This window comes from Melospiza georgiana, chromosome 3 (assembly GCF_028018845.1).
Source record: "Melospiza georgiana isolate bMelGeo1 chromosome 3, bMelGeo1.pri, whole genome shotgun sequence".
Lineage (NCBI taxonomy): Eukaryota > Metazoa > Chordata > Aves > Passeriformes > Passerellidae > Melospiza > Melospiza georgiana.
In genome coordinates, this window is record NC_080432.1 from 65,097,874 (window position 1) to 65,115,470 (window position 17,597).

At 39.0% G+C, this 17,597-nt stretch overlaps 1 protein-coding gene across 2 annotated transcripts in view; it reads left to right on the forward strand.

Annotated features, from left to right (window-relative positions):
- The window catches only part of ADGRG6 (adhesion G protein-coupled receptor G6), a 109,959-nt gene that overhangs the window by 37,809 nt on the left and 54,553 nt on the right, over positions 1 to 17,597 (forward strand). For both annotated transcript variants that reach the window (XM_058021290.1, XM_058021291.1), the window contains exons 3-5: positions 4,350 to 4,691; positions 9,362 to 9,982; positions 14,910 to 14,978. In XM_058021290.1, the coding sequence (XP_057877273.1) occupies positions 4,350 to 4,691; positions 9,362 to 9,982; positions 14,910 to 14,978 (1,032 nt within the window). The remainder of the gene's footprint in view (positions 1 to 4,349; positions 4,692 to 9,361; positions 9,983 to 14,909; positions 14,979 to 17,597) is intronic.

The following is a 17,597-nucleotide window of genomic DNA, read 5'->3' on the forward strand; positions in this document are numbered from 1 at the left end:
ATATGAATGAATATTAGCACATATTTTGGAGGCAAATGCTGGAATGTGTTAGTCATTCAAGAAAAAAATTTTAAAAGAGAAGTACATACGTATGGGATAAGACTACATCAAGACTATTTCCTTCCCAAATCCACAGTTAGGCATTGTAGCTCTGTGTCTGGCTGTGGCTTTAGCTTCCCAAAAATGACTCATGAAAGTCGCTTTTGAAATTGTGTATATCAGTACTTGCAGTTGTCTTGATGAGTTCATATGGTGGGATTCAGTGCTGGGACTCTACAGAGGCAAAATCAGTGGACAGAACAAGCTGGGCAATTAATTTTGTTTCATAGGATATGAGGTTTGCATGTACACATGACTGTTTGTGTGGTGCAATCATTAATGAGTCTGATATGATTTCCTTAGCCCCTGAGTTTTAGGGCAGTTGTCAGATGATTGAGCATGATGTAGGAAAGACTAGGATAGGGTATTTCTCACACAAGTTAAAAGATATATATGTAAAATAGTCAGGAAAATACTAGAAGAGAGGGAATGGTTTCATGGTTAGGAAAATTGGCAATTGTGAAAATGGGATTCTATTCCTGCTTTTACTGATAAGTTCTTATTAAAAGTGGTCAAATTGCTTTCACCCAAATTTTCCATTGGCACTAAATACTCATTTTTGGATTTTCTACAGTGGGCCAGATTGTCAAAGTGCTCTCCCAGCTACAGTTTAAAGTCATTGTTAGTGTGCTTTGCACATATAAAACCCTGTACAAATACAAAGTAGTTAAGGAAAATCAGTAGTTTTATTTCATTTGTGAGGAACCAAAAATCTGTGGAAAGTTTTTCCATTTTTGCCCATTATCACCATGCCATGGTAGGAAAAAGCCATTTCCCCTACAGTCTATTCCACTTCTGAAGTCAGTTAGCATTTTTAAAACACTTAGATAACTTTGGTGTAAGTTCTAACTAGCTCCAGAGGAATTTGTTAATTTCCCTTTTCAGTTTTGTGTTGAAGTATCACACTAAATAGTTCAATATTCTGTACTATGGGAGGTATGAGTATGATGCAGAAAGGGTGTTCTATTTGAAAGTACTATTTGAAAGGGGTGTTCATTTTGATTTGGGAAAGAATGGAGGGGGAGAAAGAGAAAGGCTTTAATTGTATAAACTATATTTAGACAGTGAGTTTCCTTTGGTCTATGGTGGTGAAAATTACTTGACAGGCAGATTATGGATATGTGGGGTTCCTAACCAGGAATATCATAGCTAAATTTGTTCCCATTAAAATCAATAAAATATCTTGGATTGCTTCTAGAAATGTTTGTGGTGTGTATTGCAACAAGTATTCATTCTCCACAGCTCTGGGCCAATGGGATTGCAAAATATCTGTCAGCTTTGGCTGACAGCCTAACGTTGCCACAGCAATTTTTCTCTTTAATGAGTAAAATAGGTGATGTTTATAGAAAAATAAGTGTCTCATGAGAAGCTGTGCAAAACGTTCCATTTTAAGCCATTCTGTTTATATATAGTTTTGTTGTTTGTTTTCTTTTCTTTTTACTTACTACTGTGGACATTTGCATGAAAACAGGATATTTCTCCTTCAAATTGCAGTCATGGACAGAATAGCTACTATACCAAAATGGACCCAACCCACTTAAAACAAAAACCCAACCATTTTACTTACCAAATCTGTTTCTTCTGAGCATGCAAAGTTTTGAGCACTTGTTTTCCTACCTAAATTTAGGGTAGGAAAATACCTGGTTTTTTTCTGTAAAATCAACAAAACAATATGGATGTAATAAAGTTAGAATACATTTCTGCAAAGATTAAATTATTAAAAAATCATAAATAACATTTATATTTTAATATTTACAGTGACATCAGGGATAAGAGTATTTTTTGTTATATGTACTGGCTTTTTCTTTTCACGCAGCCTAGTAACAATGATAAATATTCAAAAGACAGAGATAAATAGAAAAGCTGAGTCCTGGTTTTGGTTGCAGATGATCAATAGAATTAATAAACACAAAGAACATCAGAGTTCTCTCTGATGGACAAATTTGACTTTTCCAGTCTCAGGCTGAGTGTAATATTCTACCAATTAAGGACATACACTTTTACTGACAAGTTGCATATTTCCTCTGGTTTGGCAATATCTTATAATGCCCTCAAGATTACTTTAGGTGTCCTGGGATGAACCAGTATGCATTAACACGAGTGTTCATTAAGCAGTGTACATTAACAGTGTACATTAACACAAGTGTACTTTAACCAGTGTACATTAACACCCATGTTCCTGTATGTATTTACATCACTTAACACCTTAGTCCCTCACTTCAAGTCCATCTGAGTGCCCAAGGAAACTTCTCATCTGCCCAGAGAGCTCTGTGTCATTTGTTTCTCTGGCAGGAAGGAGAAGGAGAGTGAGTGAGGTGTGCTGCCAAATCCCCGGCCCCTGTAAGCCCTCATCCTGGCAGTCAGGATCCTGGATCATGGAGCCTTCCAGCTGGAGACTGCTCTGGCCAGAGCCCTCTTTCTTACAGGGATTCTGCCCTGTAGGGGCTCACTGCCCTGGACTGGGAGGCTGCCTGCAGTGGCTTGTGGCACACAGCATGCTTTTCCTGCCCCTCTTCGTGTCAGTCTGAGGTGCTTCTATCTGATACCTATCTGTGCAAAATCCACGGGATGAAGCTGTCATCTGTTTGTACAACTGCAGGATTTATAATCACTAATAAGTAAATATTCCCTCTCTGGTTAATAAATGGAATTACCAGGATTGCAGGGCAGGTGAGCATAGTCCTCTGACTGTAAAGATTTGCAGGGAAATTAAAAATGGGTAGGCTTTTGTTTGTACTTCACAGATCAAGTTTTTGAATTCCAGGACCACCTCTGCTTCCCACTGCTACCTGTAAATCTTTCAGAAAACATTTTTTTTCTCACTTGAACAAAGAAGTGTCCCACTGAGCTTTCCTAGTGTAACAAGCCTGCATTTGGCTCTGAGAGCCCAGACAGTCTCATTACCTCATTGGGGCCATATGAATTCGTGCTTTGCAAATAAAAATTATAAAAACTTTTTAAAATATACCTCTAAATTCTAACTGCAGATGTAAACTGAATTTTTGGCATGCAACTTCACAGAGTCAGGGTCCATTTGTTCAGGCCAAACACCATTTAAATGTGACTGAAAAATACAAGGACCCTCTCTGGAAAGAAACATCAAAGGCTCTTTGGGGGAATTAATTGCATTTATTCCTATTTTATAACTATTCTGTATGTAATTTACACTCAACAACTTTTTAGGTTGTTTTTAGTTTGAGCAACTAATAATTCATGTTTTTTCATCCTTGTAGGATTTAACACGGGGTTGTGGCTTGATGAAATGTTTGCAAAGTAATTCAGCATAAATAGGCCAGTTAGTTTCCTTGGTTATCTCTTGGTGATATTCAGCTCCCACCTATTTTGCTCAGTGCTGCTTTGGCAAACTGTTACAGATTTCAGCAGCAGGCAGTTCACGGTAATAATATCGTATAATACACTAAGTAAATATATGATAAATGAGCAAATGTTAAGCAAACAAAAAATGCAACCCTGGGCACTAACTGGGCTTGAAATTCTCATGAGTAAACACAGCAGGTGAGCAAAAGAGTATGACAAATAGGGTAAGAATTTCTTAAAGCCTGACTGCCACAAGTATGTCAATGGAGCTGAGTCAGCATGGGAAGGACACAGTAATTCACTGTTGATTCAAAAGCCAGTAGCTCACTGCTACCCTTCTGGGTGATGTGGAATGCATCAGCTGGAAATGCAGATGACTAACCTTCAGGGACTGCTGCTTCTGCTGCTCTTCAGCCCAACTCTTGTGCTGCTCCTTTCCAGGGACACTTCTCTGGAAACAACAGCATGTCATAGAGCTGTTGGGATGACCTACACTCAGACCAGCAGCCAAAAAATGTGAATGATACCAGTCATCTTTTTAGAAGTTGCAGTTTTACTATTTGCCTTTCTGAATTGAAAAACATTGATTTTACTTTGCCTTCATCAGGCCAATATGCATGGTAAATATATATATATATATATATATATATATATATATATATATATATATATATATATATGTCACGCGTACAAATTATTGTTTAGCAATATAATTTATATTTCTTTGCTATAGGATTTCTTACATAAAATATGCTTTTCCTATGCTATTCCTTCAACATTTTCCCCACTAGAAACAAGGCCTTTTTCTGCCCTTCTTCCTCCCACCTCTATTTATATGTACAGACATACATTTAGTTCTTGTGTTGATGGTTACTTTACTTTTAAGTTACATCTCTGCCTGACCTCCAGCTTTTCTCTGTTTTCCTTGTCAGCTCATGGATGCTATGACTGTAGGACTGTGCTGACTGATCCCTCTGGGGTTTTCACTTCGCCATGCTTCCCCAGTGACTATCCCAACAGCCAAGCGTGCAGGTGGATCATCCGAGCGCCTCATGGATTTATCATCCAGCTAACGTTTATTGATTTCGACATTGAAGAAGCTCCGGGCTGCATTTATGATTCACTGACATTAGACAATGGAGAAAGCCCAATGAACCTTTGTGGCATCACTGCCAAAGGATTATCCTATAATTCTACCGGAAATGAAATGATTGTGTCATTTAAAAGCGACTTCAGTATCCAAAAGAAAGGTTTTAATGCCAGCTATGTACGAAGTAAGTAAGTCCAAAGCATTTCATCCCATTATAGATGTTATAAGGAAATGTCCTGTAAGGATTAAAATGACTTCTCAAAGAAATCAAGTCCTCCATAAGAAGAGAATGAATGGGTGAGGCTGCACTTTACAGGGTTATCTTGTATCTTTTATTAGTTAATTTATTTTTCTGTGGATCAAAGATATTTTATTCCAGGACACGACAAGAAGTGTGTTAGAAAAACCTTTCACATGCAAAGATTTTAGGCTTGACAGTTCTCTCCCTGCCAAATTATGCTGGAGGATTTGGAAGCAGGACAGGTGTCTTTCAGGTCAGCACACCTGCAGAGGGACAGAGAAACCTAAAAGGAGAGCATGAGAGGCGACTTCGTTAAGCCAGAAAGATCAGCCTGGTCCTGTGGCCCAGTGTAACTCCCAGCAGTGGGGAGAAGTTTGTGCAGAAAGCAGAACTTCTCAGAGTTCATCCAGCCTCTGGAACAAACTCCCAGGGATGAGCTGACATTGCAAAATGGCTACCTGTCATCCCAGTTCCTTGACCTTGCTTTCCCTTCCCTAAATATGTAACAATGGTTTTAAAGGTTTTAAAAAGACACTCATGCTTTCTTCCCTAGAAGATAAGTGTACAAATAATTTATGGTTGGAGCATTAATTAGAATTAACTAGACAGTAAAGGGCAGTGAGGTAATGAAGGGCATTAGGACAGTCACTGCCAGGCCCCATGTGTGGCTCACTGTTCATTACACTTCAAGGTTATGGTGAATTAGTTTGTTCTGCTTGTTCTCTCTTCAGTCACAAGCACATTTTCCTCATGATTATTTAAAAATATTTATTACACATTTCATATAATTAAGATAGTAAATCCCAGGAATCATAAGACAAAAGTAGGCATGATTATGTCATCAAAATCTGTGCACAGTCGTGAAAAGAAAAAAGGTAACATCACAGGGAAGCTAAAAATACTTCCCTCTACTAGGTCCTTTCATGCTGACAAAATGGGTCTAATTATCTTTAGGTCCTTTCATGCTGACAAAATAATGTAGTAATAACTGTAGGAGCACCTGTTTTCTTATGAAAGTCAAAGCAAATTTTCTGAAAGGCTTCTATTGGAAAAGGCTTTCTATTTGAAATTAACAAAACTCTTGCTGTATTGTAAGAAGTTGTAAAATCAAGTTGATCATAAAAAAAAACATGCAGTCAGATTATGCAAAATATTTAATGCTTTAATGTTTAAGTATCACTGTAAGAGATGAGTTACAATTGGAATTAAAAGATGCAATGTTGACCTCAGCTGTGTTTAACAGAACTAGGGGAATGCTGTTATATTTTTTTTCCATTTCTAAGAAATGATATTTTATATATAATAATAAAATTAGTTTGTTCCACTTTGAAGTTCAGAAAGTAATGCAAAATTGGAAAGTAAAAGGCCATTCAAAGACACACGATTTGCTATGTAGAAATGAAGTTTTAAAATACATTAGTGATACAAACATCCTAATGTGCAGCATGTATACAAGACAAAATACATGTGGGGAAAGACAGGCATAAGAGAGTGAGTTGTGGGAGGGAATAGTTGGGGAATAGAACAAGTTTTGTGTGACTGCTCAGTTTTATTTAAGTTTCAAACTGAGTTTTCCAGAGTCCTGTTGTACGTATCAAATTGGCCACCCACACAAATGTTTGTTTCCTGCCTGCCACCTCCTGCAACACACCAATAGCAGATGGACAGGCCATATCCTCAGCTGCAGTAAACCAATCTAGCTATGTCATTCTTAGGGGAATTATCTCAATTTACACCAGCTGAAGAGCTGTCATGGTAAATCATTTCCTAGTAACACTTAACTGTAAGTAATAACTCCACCAGTAAGTAGAAGTTAGTCACCAAAAGGTGAGGAAGGAGAGCCAACAGACCTGTGCTAGTACAGAAATGCTCAAGGCAATTTAGCATACAGTTAAACAGGACTGCAGTGGCCCAAATTAAAAGTACAATTCGCTGAGGTAGTATCAAAACACCCCCAAACATACTTTGTATGTGGACGCTTGCAGACCTCATTAAAGTTTGACACATTTCTTCCAGCCTCAGAGACAGGGAAGATGAAAGCTGGGGAGCTAGAAACAGCAGAAGGCTCCTTTTAAGCACCAAATTGTACTGAAAAGCCCATCAGCTAGCAGGAGACCATGTGTTCCCTGCAAGGGGTTATAAGATGGAGACAAAGGACTCCTGGCTTGCTTATGCATGAAGGGGTGTATAAGATGTGAGGCAGTGAGATGCAAGTAAGGTAGATGTTTGTACGTTCCTCATAAGGGAATTTGTCAAAAACCCCCATACCTATTGTAATCCAGTTATCACAGAACACTCTGAGTTGGAAGGCACCCAGAAGAATCGTCAAGTCCAGCTGTGGTGTGAATGGCCCATACAGGGATCAAACCCACAACCCTGGCATTATTCACACCATCCTCTACACAGCTGAGCTCATCTCAGGATCTTCCTAAGAGAAAAAATTTAGCATCATTCTGAAAGCATTCTGAAACACCTGGATGAGTATTCCAAGAATATATGTATATTCTTCCTCAGAGAATAACCAGTTTCTCTGATACTAACATTTAAATTCATTGGTGTGATGACTGACTGTGCCACAGCAACCAGGAAAGTGATCTGCTCTTAATATTGATGGCAGGATTCGGTTTTCTCCATGTGGACAAAATACTTGTCAGTTTTGTCTTTTCATTATATGGGGAAGCTGCTAGTGGTTAAATCTGTACGATGAATTCAGCAAAACGGAGTAGACATCTTCAGTACGGGAGCAAAGTCCATCCCATTTATTTCTCTTTCTGCACTGTTTAAATGTGACCAGGTGGTCCATAACTTTTCTGAACACCTGGTCTGGATAGTGCCCATGTGAATAAGCTTTCTTCTTTTTTGAGTCTTGAATCCTTACGCTTCTTCTGGAACACTTTCCATGTTACGTAAAGGAGCTTTTACGGTATAATTAACCCGCTAAAAAAATGCCCCTGTTTTCAATGGAGAGTTGAACGCATTTTCTATCTATAAAATTGTTACAGCATGTTTTTTCCCTTGGGAAGAAAAATAAATCTATGAAGTAAATCCAGTAACTATAAAAGCCCAGTATTTTTCTCTCTTCCCTCCTATTATGTAGTTGCTGGGTTGGCAGATAATGTGCAATGCTTTATGTTATTTTACTATGTAATATATTGGTCAAATTATGTTCTTGTGTATGTCCAAATATGGTAGTTTGGAGCTCAGAGTCTTTGCAAGCAGCTGGCAAAGGGAATTTGCAGTACTTCGGACAACACAGAATCTTTATATACCATGTATCTGTGTCTTTTCCTGGGTTTGGCGTGACAGTCACCCTTCCCTCAGGTCTCACACTCTCATGTTTGAAAGTGTTTTGTTTCAATCTGAGAAGAGAATAGGTGTAGTAATTAGTGTAAGTGTCGTGACATCACTGATAAATCCCAGAGGAGACTGGGAATTAACTACTGTGGCAGTTATTTTTCACCTTCTGCAAGAAAGAGTTTCATTTCCAGCATATGCACTGTGAAAATGTGTAAGAGGTAGCAGACATTTGCAGGAGATATGGGTCTGAGGCAGAACTGAGGAGCCAGAATAAAACCGAGGGCTGTTGCAATCTGTACCAGACACCTTTGCATGTCTGGTAGCCAGAAACTTTTCTGTGGAGAAATTTGCTGTAAGAATTGTGCTGCCATAAATGTGACAATAAAACTGAGCACACTGATGCTCTCTTTTGAAAAACAGTGCTCTCTGAAATACAGTGAACAGAATTTTCATTCATGTACTTATGGAGAAAAAGTATGTGTCATGCGATACTTTCTCATTTAGTGGTTGTTATTTTGCCCATGCAAATGAGCATACTTAACAACAATTAAAGCAATTCTGCCTAAATATTCTAACAGCAATATATAAATTGCTGTAGGAGTAGAAATTTCTAGATACTTGTGCAAAGTCCAAAACTGCTGACCCAGCTGTTAGTAAATAGGGAACAGCTTGCATAGAAATACTCATGAGCACACAATTGCAGTATTCGACCAGAAAGCTGCTGGAGACAAAATGAGAAGATGCCTAATGCTATGCAGAAATACCCATTAGCTGAATTCAGCAACAAATGGCTTCAGTTTGCCAAGGAATGTAATGGGGCCTTTCTTCTATTGCGATATTTAAAAGAAGAAAGGCTTGAACTTCACTGGTGTAATGCAGTAATGCAGACAAGTAATTTAAATAATATATCTTAAAAGCACGTCATACTGTGTTTTTCAAATAACTGGTTTATTCCATTGCTTAATGCATCCTTACTAGATGAATGAGAAGTAATTTTTATTAAGTGAGCTGAAGCACAGTTAGAGGTCTGTAGGTAATATGTCCTAACATTGCTCTTAACACAACTTAGGGGGTTGTTAGCTGGGTGTCACACAGCCTTCTCTGTGACATTGAAGGGACCACTGCATATTTTCAGCTGAGTTCACTCCCAAGTCAGATTCCCCTTGGTGAGTGCTGCTGGTGTATTACGGTGATAAAAACGACCTGATGAATGTGTGATTTAATGAATGTTACGTTAACCCCTGCTGCCAGTGTGCCTTTATTCCTATATGATGAATTTTTTCTTTGATAGTTTACGTGTCTGCTCTTGGTTCTAGTTGCCGTGTCTCTGAGGAATCAGAAAGTCATCATTCCCCAGGTTCCTGACATCGATGCTGTGTCTGTGGCAGAGACCGTCTCAGTGCCAGAGCTTAGACAGTTTACACTGTGCTTTGAGGCAACCAAGGGCAACAGCGATGACAATGACGACTGGAAGGTTTTCTCCTACACTGATGCATTGTTGAGAGAGCTCTTCAGCTTTGGGAAGACCACAAAAGGCCATTTTCTGTCCATCTCAGGCACACAGTGCATCCTTAAGAATGCACTGCCCCGAAATGCAGAGTTTTTCACAGGAACCTTTCAACAGCTGTGTGTTGTATGGGACAGCTTCTCGGGCACTGTAGGTATATATGCCAAAAACACCTATCATGTGGTGGACTGTCCAGAGATCTATGACAAAGTTATCCCTGGAAATGGGAGGCTGGTGCTGGGCTCTAACAGCAATGAAGTGAGCTCTCTAAATGGGGACATTTACAACTTCCGCCTCTGGAATTTCACCATGAATGCGCAAACACTGGCCAACCTCAGCTGCGATGTGAAAGGGAACATTGTAGACTGGGAAAATGAATTCTGGAGTATTCCAACTTCAGCGCTGAAAGCAGAAAACAATTTGAGTTGTGGTGAGTATGCCTTGCCAAAACTTTTTTGCTTATTCCCCCCCTACTCTTCTGTATTGTGCTGAATATACCACATACCAAGATGGAAAAAAAATGAGAGCATTCCCATGAAAGAAAAATAGCAAGGTCTTACCTTTATTAGGGTTTAGCACAACTCTTACCACAAACAAAGGCTTTGAAAGAGTATGGAGTTGATTCCTTAAAGGCAAAGGACAAATCCCCTAAGTTTATTGAGCTGCTGCTTGAAATGATCTGCAGATCAAAGATTTCCTTAACACTCCGTATTGGCTCACACAAAAGGGGAATAATGGTGAGTGCCTACTGGCCTCAAATAAGATTACTGTGGTCTCTGGAGAAAAAAATGTATGTTAGCTAATTAATTACTGAATGTTTTTGTACCTGCCCTTTGGCCCTTTGATTAGTCAGAGGAGCCCATGCTAGCCTCGTGCTGTATATGCAGAGCCAGCAAAAGCATTGACAAAAGCAGTGCATAGGTGACAGGAAAATAGAATAAAATATTAAATTAGAAGAGATGGACAGGAAGGAAGAGTTAGAGATGAAAATCATAAGATTTTTTTCTTCATGACGACATATTATCAGTCCTTTTTTAACTGGTACTTACTGAAGGTGTTTTTTCCTGGAGATTACTCCAGAAGATAAATTTCAATACATTTACCAACCTATTCTCATTTTATGTCTCAGACACTTGATTCACATAAATGTCCTGGAGGTTTTTTGTACATTCGACTGAGCATCTGTCAGCATTCTGAGAATCCTTAGTTTAGAAGAGAAGCTGCCGTCACTAAGGGATTCTAGCTTCTGTATCTAGTAGCTCCTGAGGGATTAAGGTGGCTAAAAAAGCTGCTTTGCTTGCTTTATTGTGCTCATATCAAAGTGTGTGATGCTCAATCACAGCTAGAACTACTAAGAAAGATCTCAACATGCCACTCCTAAAAAAAATTAAGCAACACCTGTATGAAACCCCAAGGAACTAGGGACCTTTGCTTTTCTACCAGAACAAAGAAAAGGCTGATCTGACAATGAGTGATGAACAAAAACATTTTTTTCTGGATAATGTTGGTTTTGGGGTTTTTTTTGACAAAAAAAGAGCTGTTTCTATTTCATTGGTATAAACTGATAGACAATAGCTTTCCAGAAAATCATGCTCTTCTTACTCTGTTACACCATGATGTCTACCATACCATAGGTTGTTTACCAAACAACTTATCTCTGTAAAAGCTGTGATATCATTTAATTTTGTCTAGAGTAGGAGTCTTCTTGTTTCTGCTAAAGACTGTACAATCCTAAGACACAAATATCACAGCTGTGATATTGTAGATTGAATTTTTTTCATTCTACAACCTTATTCCCTGGGATGTGTTATCAGCAGTTTTCCTGCAGCAGAACATAGTTTTAGAAAAAGTATATTAGTGTTCCTGCTTTAGGCCCAGTATCTATACAAGTAATTTAAAATATATCTACATATAAATATTCTTGTTGCCTCTAAATAAGCCTATGAGAAAACTGAGTCACTAGCCAGTCTTTTTCTTTCCTTGACACGAAATCACCCTCTGTGATGCAGGCTTTCCTGAGCCATAGTATTCCTAAAAGAAAATTCTGGGTGCAGTGCCATTTCAGAGATCATTACTAATCCCAGAGATGAAATTGTTAGAATTGTCTTCCCTTCCTCCTCTCAAGTAAAAGCCTTCTTTGTAAAATCAGCCTTCAACAGGAGAGTTGATGAGTCAGGCTATCAACCATGAATAAACCACTGACATTGGGGAGCTGACTCTGATTAGGCTTCATTTAACAGCAGTGAAAGGATTTATGCAGAAAAGAGTTTTTCACACAGCTCCAATAATGCTTCACCAGGAAGTGGCCTGTAACTTAAAGAAAAGCAAACCAAGCATTTAGCAGTGATCTCATCATATCTTTGCCTGAACAGTGCTTACATTTTCAAGGGGTATTATTTTTGTAGTTTCTCAGACAAAGCTTTTACAAGTACATTTATGGGGCATAAAACACGGGCAAATTGTTTCACATAATCTTTTCATAGTTTTACCTTTTATTAGTTTATTCCTTAGACTAATGTTTTCACAGCTGTGCAGTTGTGGTGGGGTGTTTGCATAAGACTTGACAGAATTCTGGTTTTATTGCCATGCCTTTGTGCAAATTGCATGTAAAGGTATGCATACGCAGCCCTAGGCATCCAGACTTATTTGAAAACAAGTAACCTAGGTAATGATAGAAGTATGGCTACTGCCCACCAGTTCAGAGTTCAGTGCCGGCAAACTGAGGAGCATTTAATCAACTTCTGGTTCTGATTCTGAAGCCTGCACTGGCTACAACTATAGCAGGATAGGATCTACTCAATTTAAGGGTAACATGGCCACATATCTGTCCATGCCTGCAATTGTTTGTCTTTTCATGTGCATTTCATGGATTCTTCATTCCCAAAGGCCAAAGGAATCCTTAATTTCGCTCTCAGATTTAACTCAGTGTGGGATGTGTCCGCCTTAGGCAGCTGGTCAATGTTTCAGGCTAAGATAATTGCCCTCAGTTCTGTTTATGAATAGTAGAATCAAAAAGGCTGTTCCACAGGTCAGTGCATCTCATGCTGGAAAAGATATCTCAGTGAAGTCAAAGTTCTTTTGCTGTGGGAGTGCCTGTTCCTCTCCACTGGCTATAAAGCCTAGCAGATATGGATGTCTGAGTTTTAGACATTTGAAGTGAGATGTATCACACAATGTGTCTGTAATACAAGTTCTTGGGGTCACAAATCTTGTCAGCAAATCTGCTCCAGAATAGGTTCCTATCTTCATGGGTACACAGGTCCTGCCAGGAGTGTTCTCCAGGGCCAATTTTCCATGGAGTAACAGCCTCCTTCAGGCATCCACCTGCTCTAGCATGTGGTGGCTGCAGGTGGATCTCTGCCCCACCATGGATCTCCATGGGCTGCAGGTGGATCTCTGCCCCACCATGGATCTCCATGGGCTGCAGGTGGGTCTCTGCCCCACCATGGATCTCCATGGGCTGCAGGTGGGTCTCTGCCCCACCATGGATCTCCATGGGCTGCAGGTGGGTCTCTGCTCCACCACAGACCCCATGGGCTGCAGGTGGGTCTCTGCCCCACCATGGATCTCCATGGGCTGCAGGTGGGTCTCTGCTCCACCACAGACCCCATGGGCTGCAGGGGCACAGCTGCTTCCCCATGGTCTGCACCAGGGGCTGCAGGGGAATCTGAGCTCAGGCACCTGGAGCACCTCCTGCCCCTCCTTCCTCACTGGCCCTGGTGTCTGTGGGATTTTGCTCTCACACATTCTCACTCCTCTCTTGGCTGCAATTGCTGATGTGCAGTAATTTTCCCCCCTTTTAAAATCCATTATCCCAGAGACACTACCACTGCAGCTTACAGACTCAGCCTTGGCCAACGCACCCATCTTGGAGCTGGCTGGCATCGGCTCCACTGGACATAGGGAAAGCTTCTGTGAGAGGCTTCTCAAAGAACTGCCCCTGCTACCTCCTTGCTGCCAGACACTTGCCATGCAAAATCAATGCAATAGTGTTCTGACTTAAATGTTTTGTAGATTTGGATTTGATTTTTTTGTTTAGTTTCACCAAATAAAATCACAATCTTGTTTAAAATACTCAGTGAAGCAAATATGAACACCCGCAGTGTTTCCAGCCAAATCCCAGGTCATCTTTCCATGTTACACAACAGAGGTGAAACAGAATAGGTTCTGATATTGACTGTTTAATATTAACAAATTTATTCTGGGAGAAAAATCTACCTCATGAAGGGGGCACTATGCTCACTTAGAACATTCTTCCTGGAGTTCATAAGAATTGTACCAAGAAAGTGAATTTGCCTCTATCTCTTAATCCACTAAAAAAATTCAGTGAAATTTAATATTTGTTGAGGATCATTTAGTATTTTTTGTTTAATTACACCCTGTATTTATTGGCAACACACGTAGTGGTATCTGTGTCGTGATACAATTTCTGTGTCAAAGCTCCATGCTTCATTTGTTCTTGCATCATAGGAAATACTTTCCTAGCTATCTTTACAAGCTGATGCATGGTGGCTATTTAATTTTGCAGAAGGATAGTGAGTTTCATGAGAGAACCTCATTGACTCAATATGATTCTGAAGTGGTAAAGCAAAAGCCAAAAGGGCAAAACTCCTAGTGGGTTCACATTTTGCCAGAGCTCTATGGTCTCATTGTGTTCAACACAGTGTGCAAAGGCAGCTGTATCTGCAGCTGAACCTCTGAGATATGTGAATTGTAATTAATGCAGTTGCACCAGTTCTTTTTCTGTAGCCATTCTTGGGCGCCTTGGTTTTGTCTCCAGATCATCAGAGTGTAATAATGCTTGTTGTTATGAATAATTCTGTAGAGATACAGACTTATAACATTATCTATTTATAAGTCATGCATACCAGCATATTAATCACGCCCTTGCCCAGGGCAGAGGAGCAAGTTTAATCACCTTTTATCTGGCTGGTGTCTGTCCCGGGCAGATTACTCACAAGTGTGTGCTGGGTAGCCTGTGCTGCAGCAGCAGAGCGTGGTCACTCCTCCAAGGCACACGTTGTTATGAAAATCACATAAATCCCATGGCCATACTGACCCCTTTGCTTAAGCCCATTTCACAGAGCACACACAAGCTGCATTCCTTTAATGTGATGTTATTCACTGAAAGCTGAGAAAACCGCGGGAGGATATGTGAGTGACTTGCGAGTCAGCAGGGTTTTCAAGGATCCCTGAGCTGCAACAGATACTGAAAACTTTTAAGTTTTATAGGCAAATGGCAGTGTCAGTTTTGCAACTGAGAGAAATTAGGAAGAGGAATGTGTCGCTGTGTGATATAATGTGTTTTAGGCCCATTAACTAACCCTTTCTGAATTATTTGATTTCTCCTTTTAAAGGCTCATACCTAATTCCCTCTTCTTCAATTGAACCAACCAGTTGTGCAAACCTAGGAAGCCTTTGTCAAGGTAAGAAACCCAGATCCTTTTCACAGTTTCATCTTTGGGAAATCTTGATTTGCTTCGGGGTTTATTCCATTTCTTTTTTATTATTGTTTATAAGAGGGTGCGTGGCAATAAAAAATAGCAAGGAAAGGAATTCTTTAGTCTCATCTAGTATGTGGGTGTCCTGTTCGTACAATATGTGGAAAAAATGTGATCACTCCCTTGATAATACATTTTCCAAATAGTCTCAATTATTTCAAAGCTAAATTAACTGACTGCTTTCATTTCTTTCTCTACCTCTTTTCCTCTTGCACATTTTCACAGTAAAATATTAACCACTATAAGTAGTAGGTAAATCTGTAAAAAAAAAAAAAAAAACAAACCAAAAAAGCGAGATGTAAATAAAGAAACTAACTTTTATTCAGGGCTTTTTTTCAATAAGACTTTTTTTTTGAGGCTAGATACTTTGAGATTAGCAGGTATAAAATAATTGCCATCAGTTGCAAAATTCAGCAACTTTTAAAGAAAGAAGCACATGCTACATCACTTAGTGATGGATTAATAATGTAAAAATGACCACATATGAAAATTCACTATGTGTTTTTAAAGTCAGCTCAGTTGAATGCAAGGAATAGGTGAATCCTACAGATTTCCATGTCACATGAATCAATGGGCATGCAAGAATGGTTCTGTTCTGCTCAGATGCTGAATTTCCATAGAACATTAGCCCATTTCCATGATGCCTTCATGAACCCCAGCCTTACAATGTTTTAGCATGCTATGTTAAACTTTAATTACAGCAGCAACTGCACCAAAAATATCTAGCTTTCTAACCTCTTTCCAGATATGGTCTAAGAAAGAGACAGGAGAAAACAAAATATAAGAGGAGAACAAGAAGTCTTAGAACTCTTTCAAAATCAATATTTTAAAATAAATCAGATTTGGCTTAAAAATAAAAGGGGAAATGCGATCTACTTGGAAAGCCAGTAAGACATCTATGTCAGTTTTCAGTGTACTTTTCCCAGATTTTCCTGAGGTAATTTGGTTCAGGTTCTTGGAGCATATTGTACTTGTCTCCTTGGGGAAAGTGAAATGCCATTAATGTCCATAATCAGATTTTAAACAGTAATTTTCAGGCATCATATTCACAAAGCAGAGTACAATCTAAATACTGCAACTAAAATAGTTTGGGTAAATGAGGCATCCACAATTATTCAATATTAGTCTTTTTATATGTAAAGGGTATCACTGTATAAATATCTTTGTCCATTCTTTTGGAACATCTCTGAATGTTTTCCTCCATTAAATAGTATGGTATGGAAGGGAGAAAATATCCTTCATGACATCAGTGAATATGGCTACAGAAATGGACACATTTTCTGCTGAACAAGCCTGCTTTTCTAAAAACCTCATCCTTTGTCCCAGCTTTATTAACTTGTCTGGTAGATATTGCCTCTGATAAAAGATGCTGCCTTTCAAACTTGCCTTCGTAACTTCCTAGACCATCAACAAAGACTTCAATAAAGATTATGAGTATTTTCATGAAGGTAATACTCTTTCCTTCTCTAAAAAGTATTTGGTAAAGTGTCCCTTGTGTTCAGTTTGTCACTTTGGAATAAGATGCCAGATCAGATTTATCCCATTCAACATCATCATAATGATTGTCATAATAATGAAAATCATAAAAGTATGTCTGTCTATTTTCTGTCAATACCACAGACTTTGACTAAACTGAGAGGCCAGTTTGGATTCCTTTGTTTGTTGGGTCTTGTGCAATAACAACATTAAAATAGTTTGTGGATGCCAGGTTATGTCAGCTATGTCTGATGAAAGAACTGATTTCTCCATTATGCTTAGTAAACATTTTTGTTCATTAGATGCCTCCTTTAGCAGCACTGGCTGTAAGACACAGTCTGTAAGAAACTTTGTAAATTATTCCTCAGACAATTCCTCTGAAGTTTCATGGAAGAGCTTTTTTTTATATTTCAAGGTGTAACTTCATATGCTCATTTTCCCAGTTAGAATCTGTTTGTTCCAATGTCCAGCTTTTCCTTCTCTTTCCCTATTTTTTTTTTAAACCTGAACATGAACCTGCTCCCTAAGCTGTGACAAGTTTGTGACTTTTGGACTCAAAAAGCTAGATAAATCAACTTAGCAAAACATAAAAAAATGTGATTTTTTTGTCCAAAATATAACGGCTTAAACTTCCTAGGTTGATTCTTCCAAAATCTTCCAAAGCCATATAACACTGGGAGATTTTACCATACCAACCTTCAGATTTTAAATAAGGGTTTTCAGGAAAAAAAATCTATCAGTGAATGGATTAGCATTCCCTGGGAGTTACTGAACAAAACTAAAATATTTTCCAAACCATTATTTGAAAACTTAGTGGCATGATCTTTGAATTCTTCTAGCGCATATACCCTCTGAGTCCATCGTGGGGGAAATTTGCAGGTTTGGCTCTTCCTTCTAATTTTGAAAAGTGTTCAGCTGGTTCTCCAGGCTTTTGTGGAGTGACTCCTGTTGGTGTCAGTGGGAAGAGTGAAGCTGAGTTTCTGCATAAGTCTTTCAAAATAGGTATTTTAGTTCACCTGTTCCAAGCCTGATCTCAATTCTCTTCATTGTTTTGAGTTCAGTGGAGTT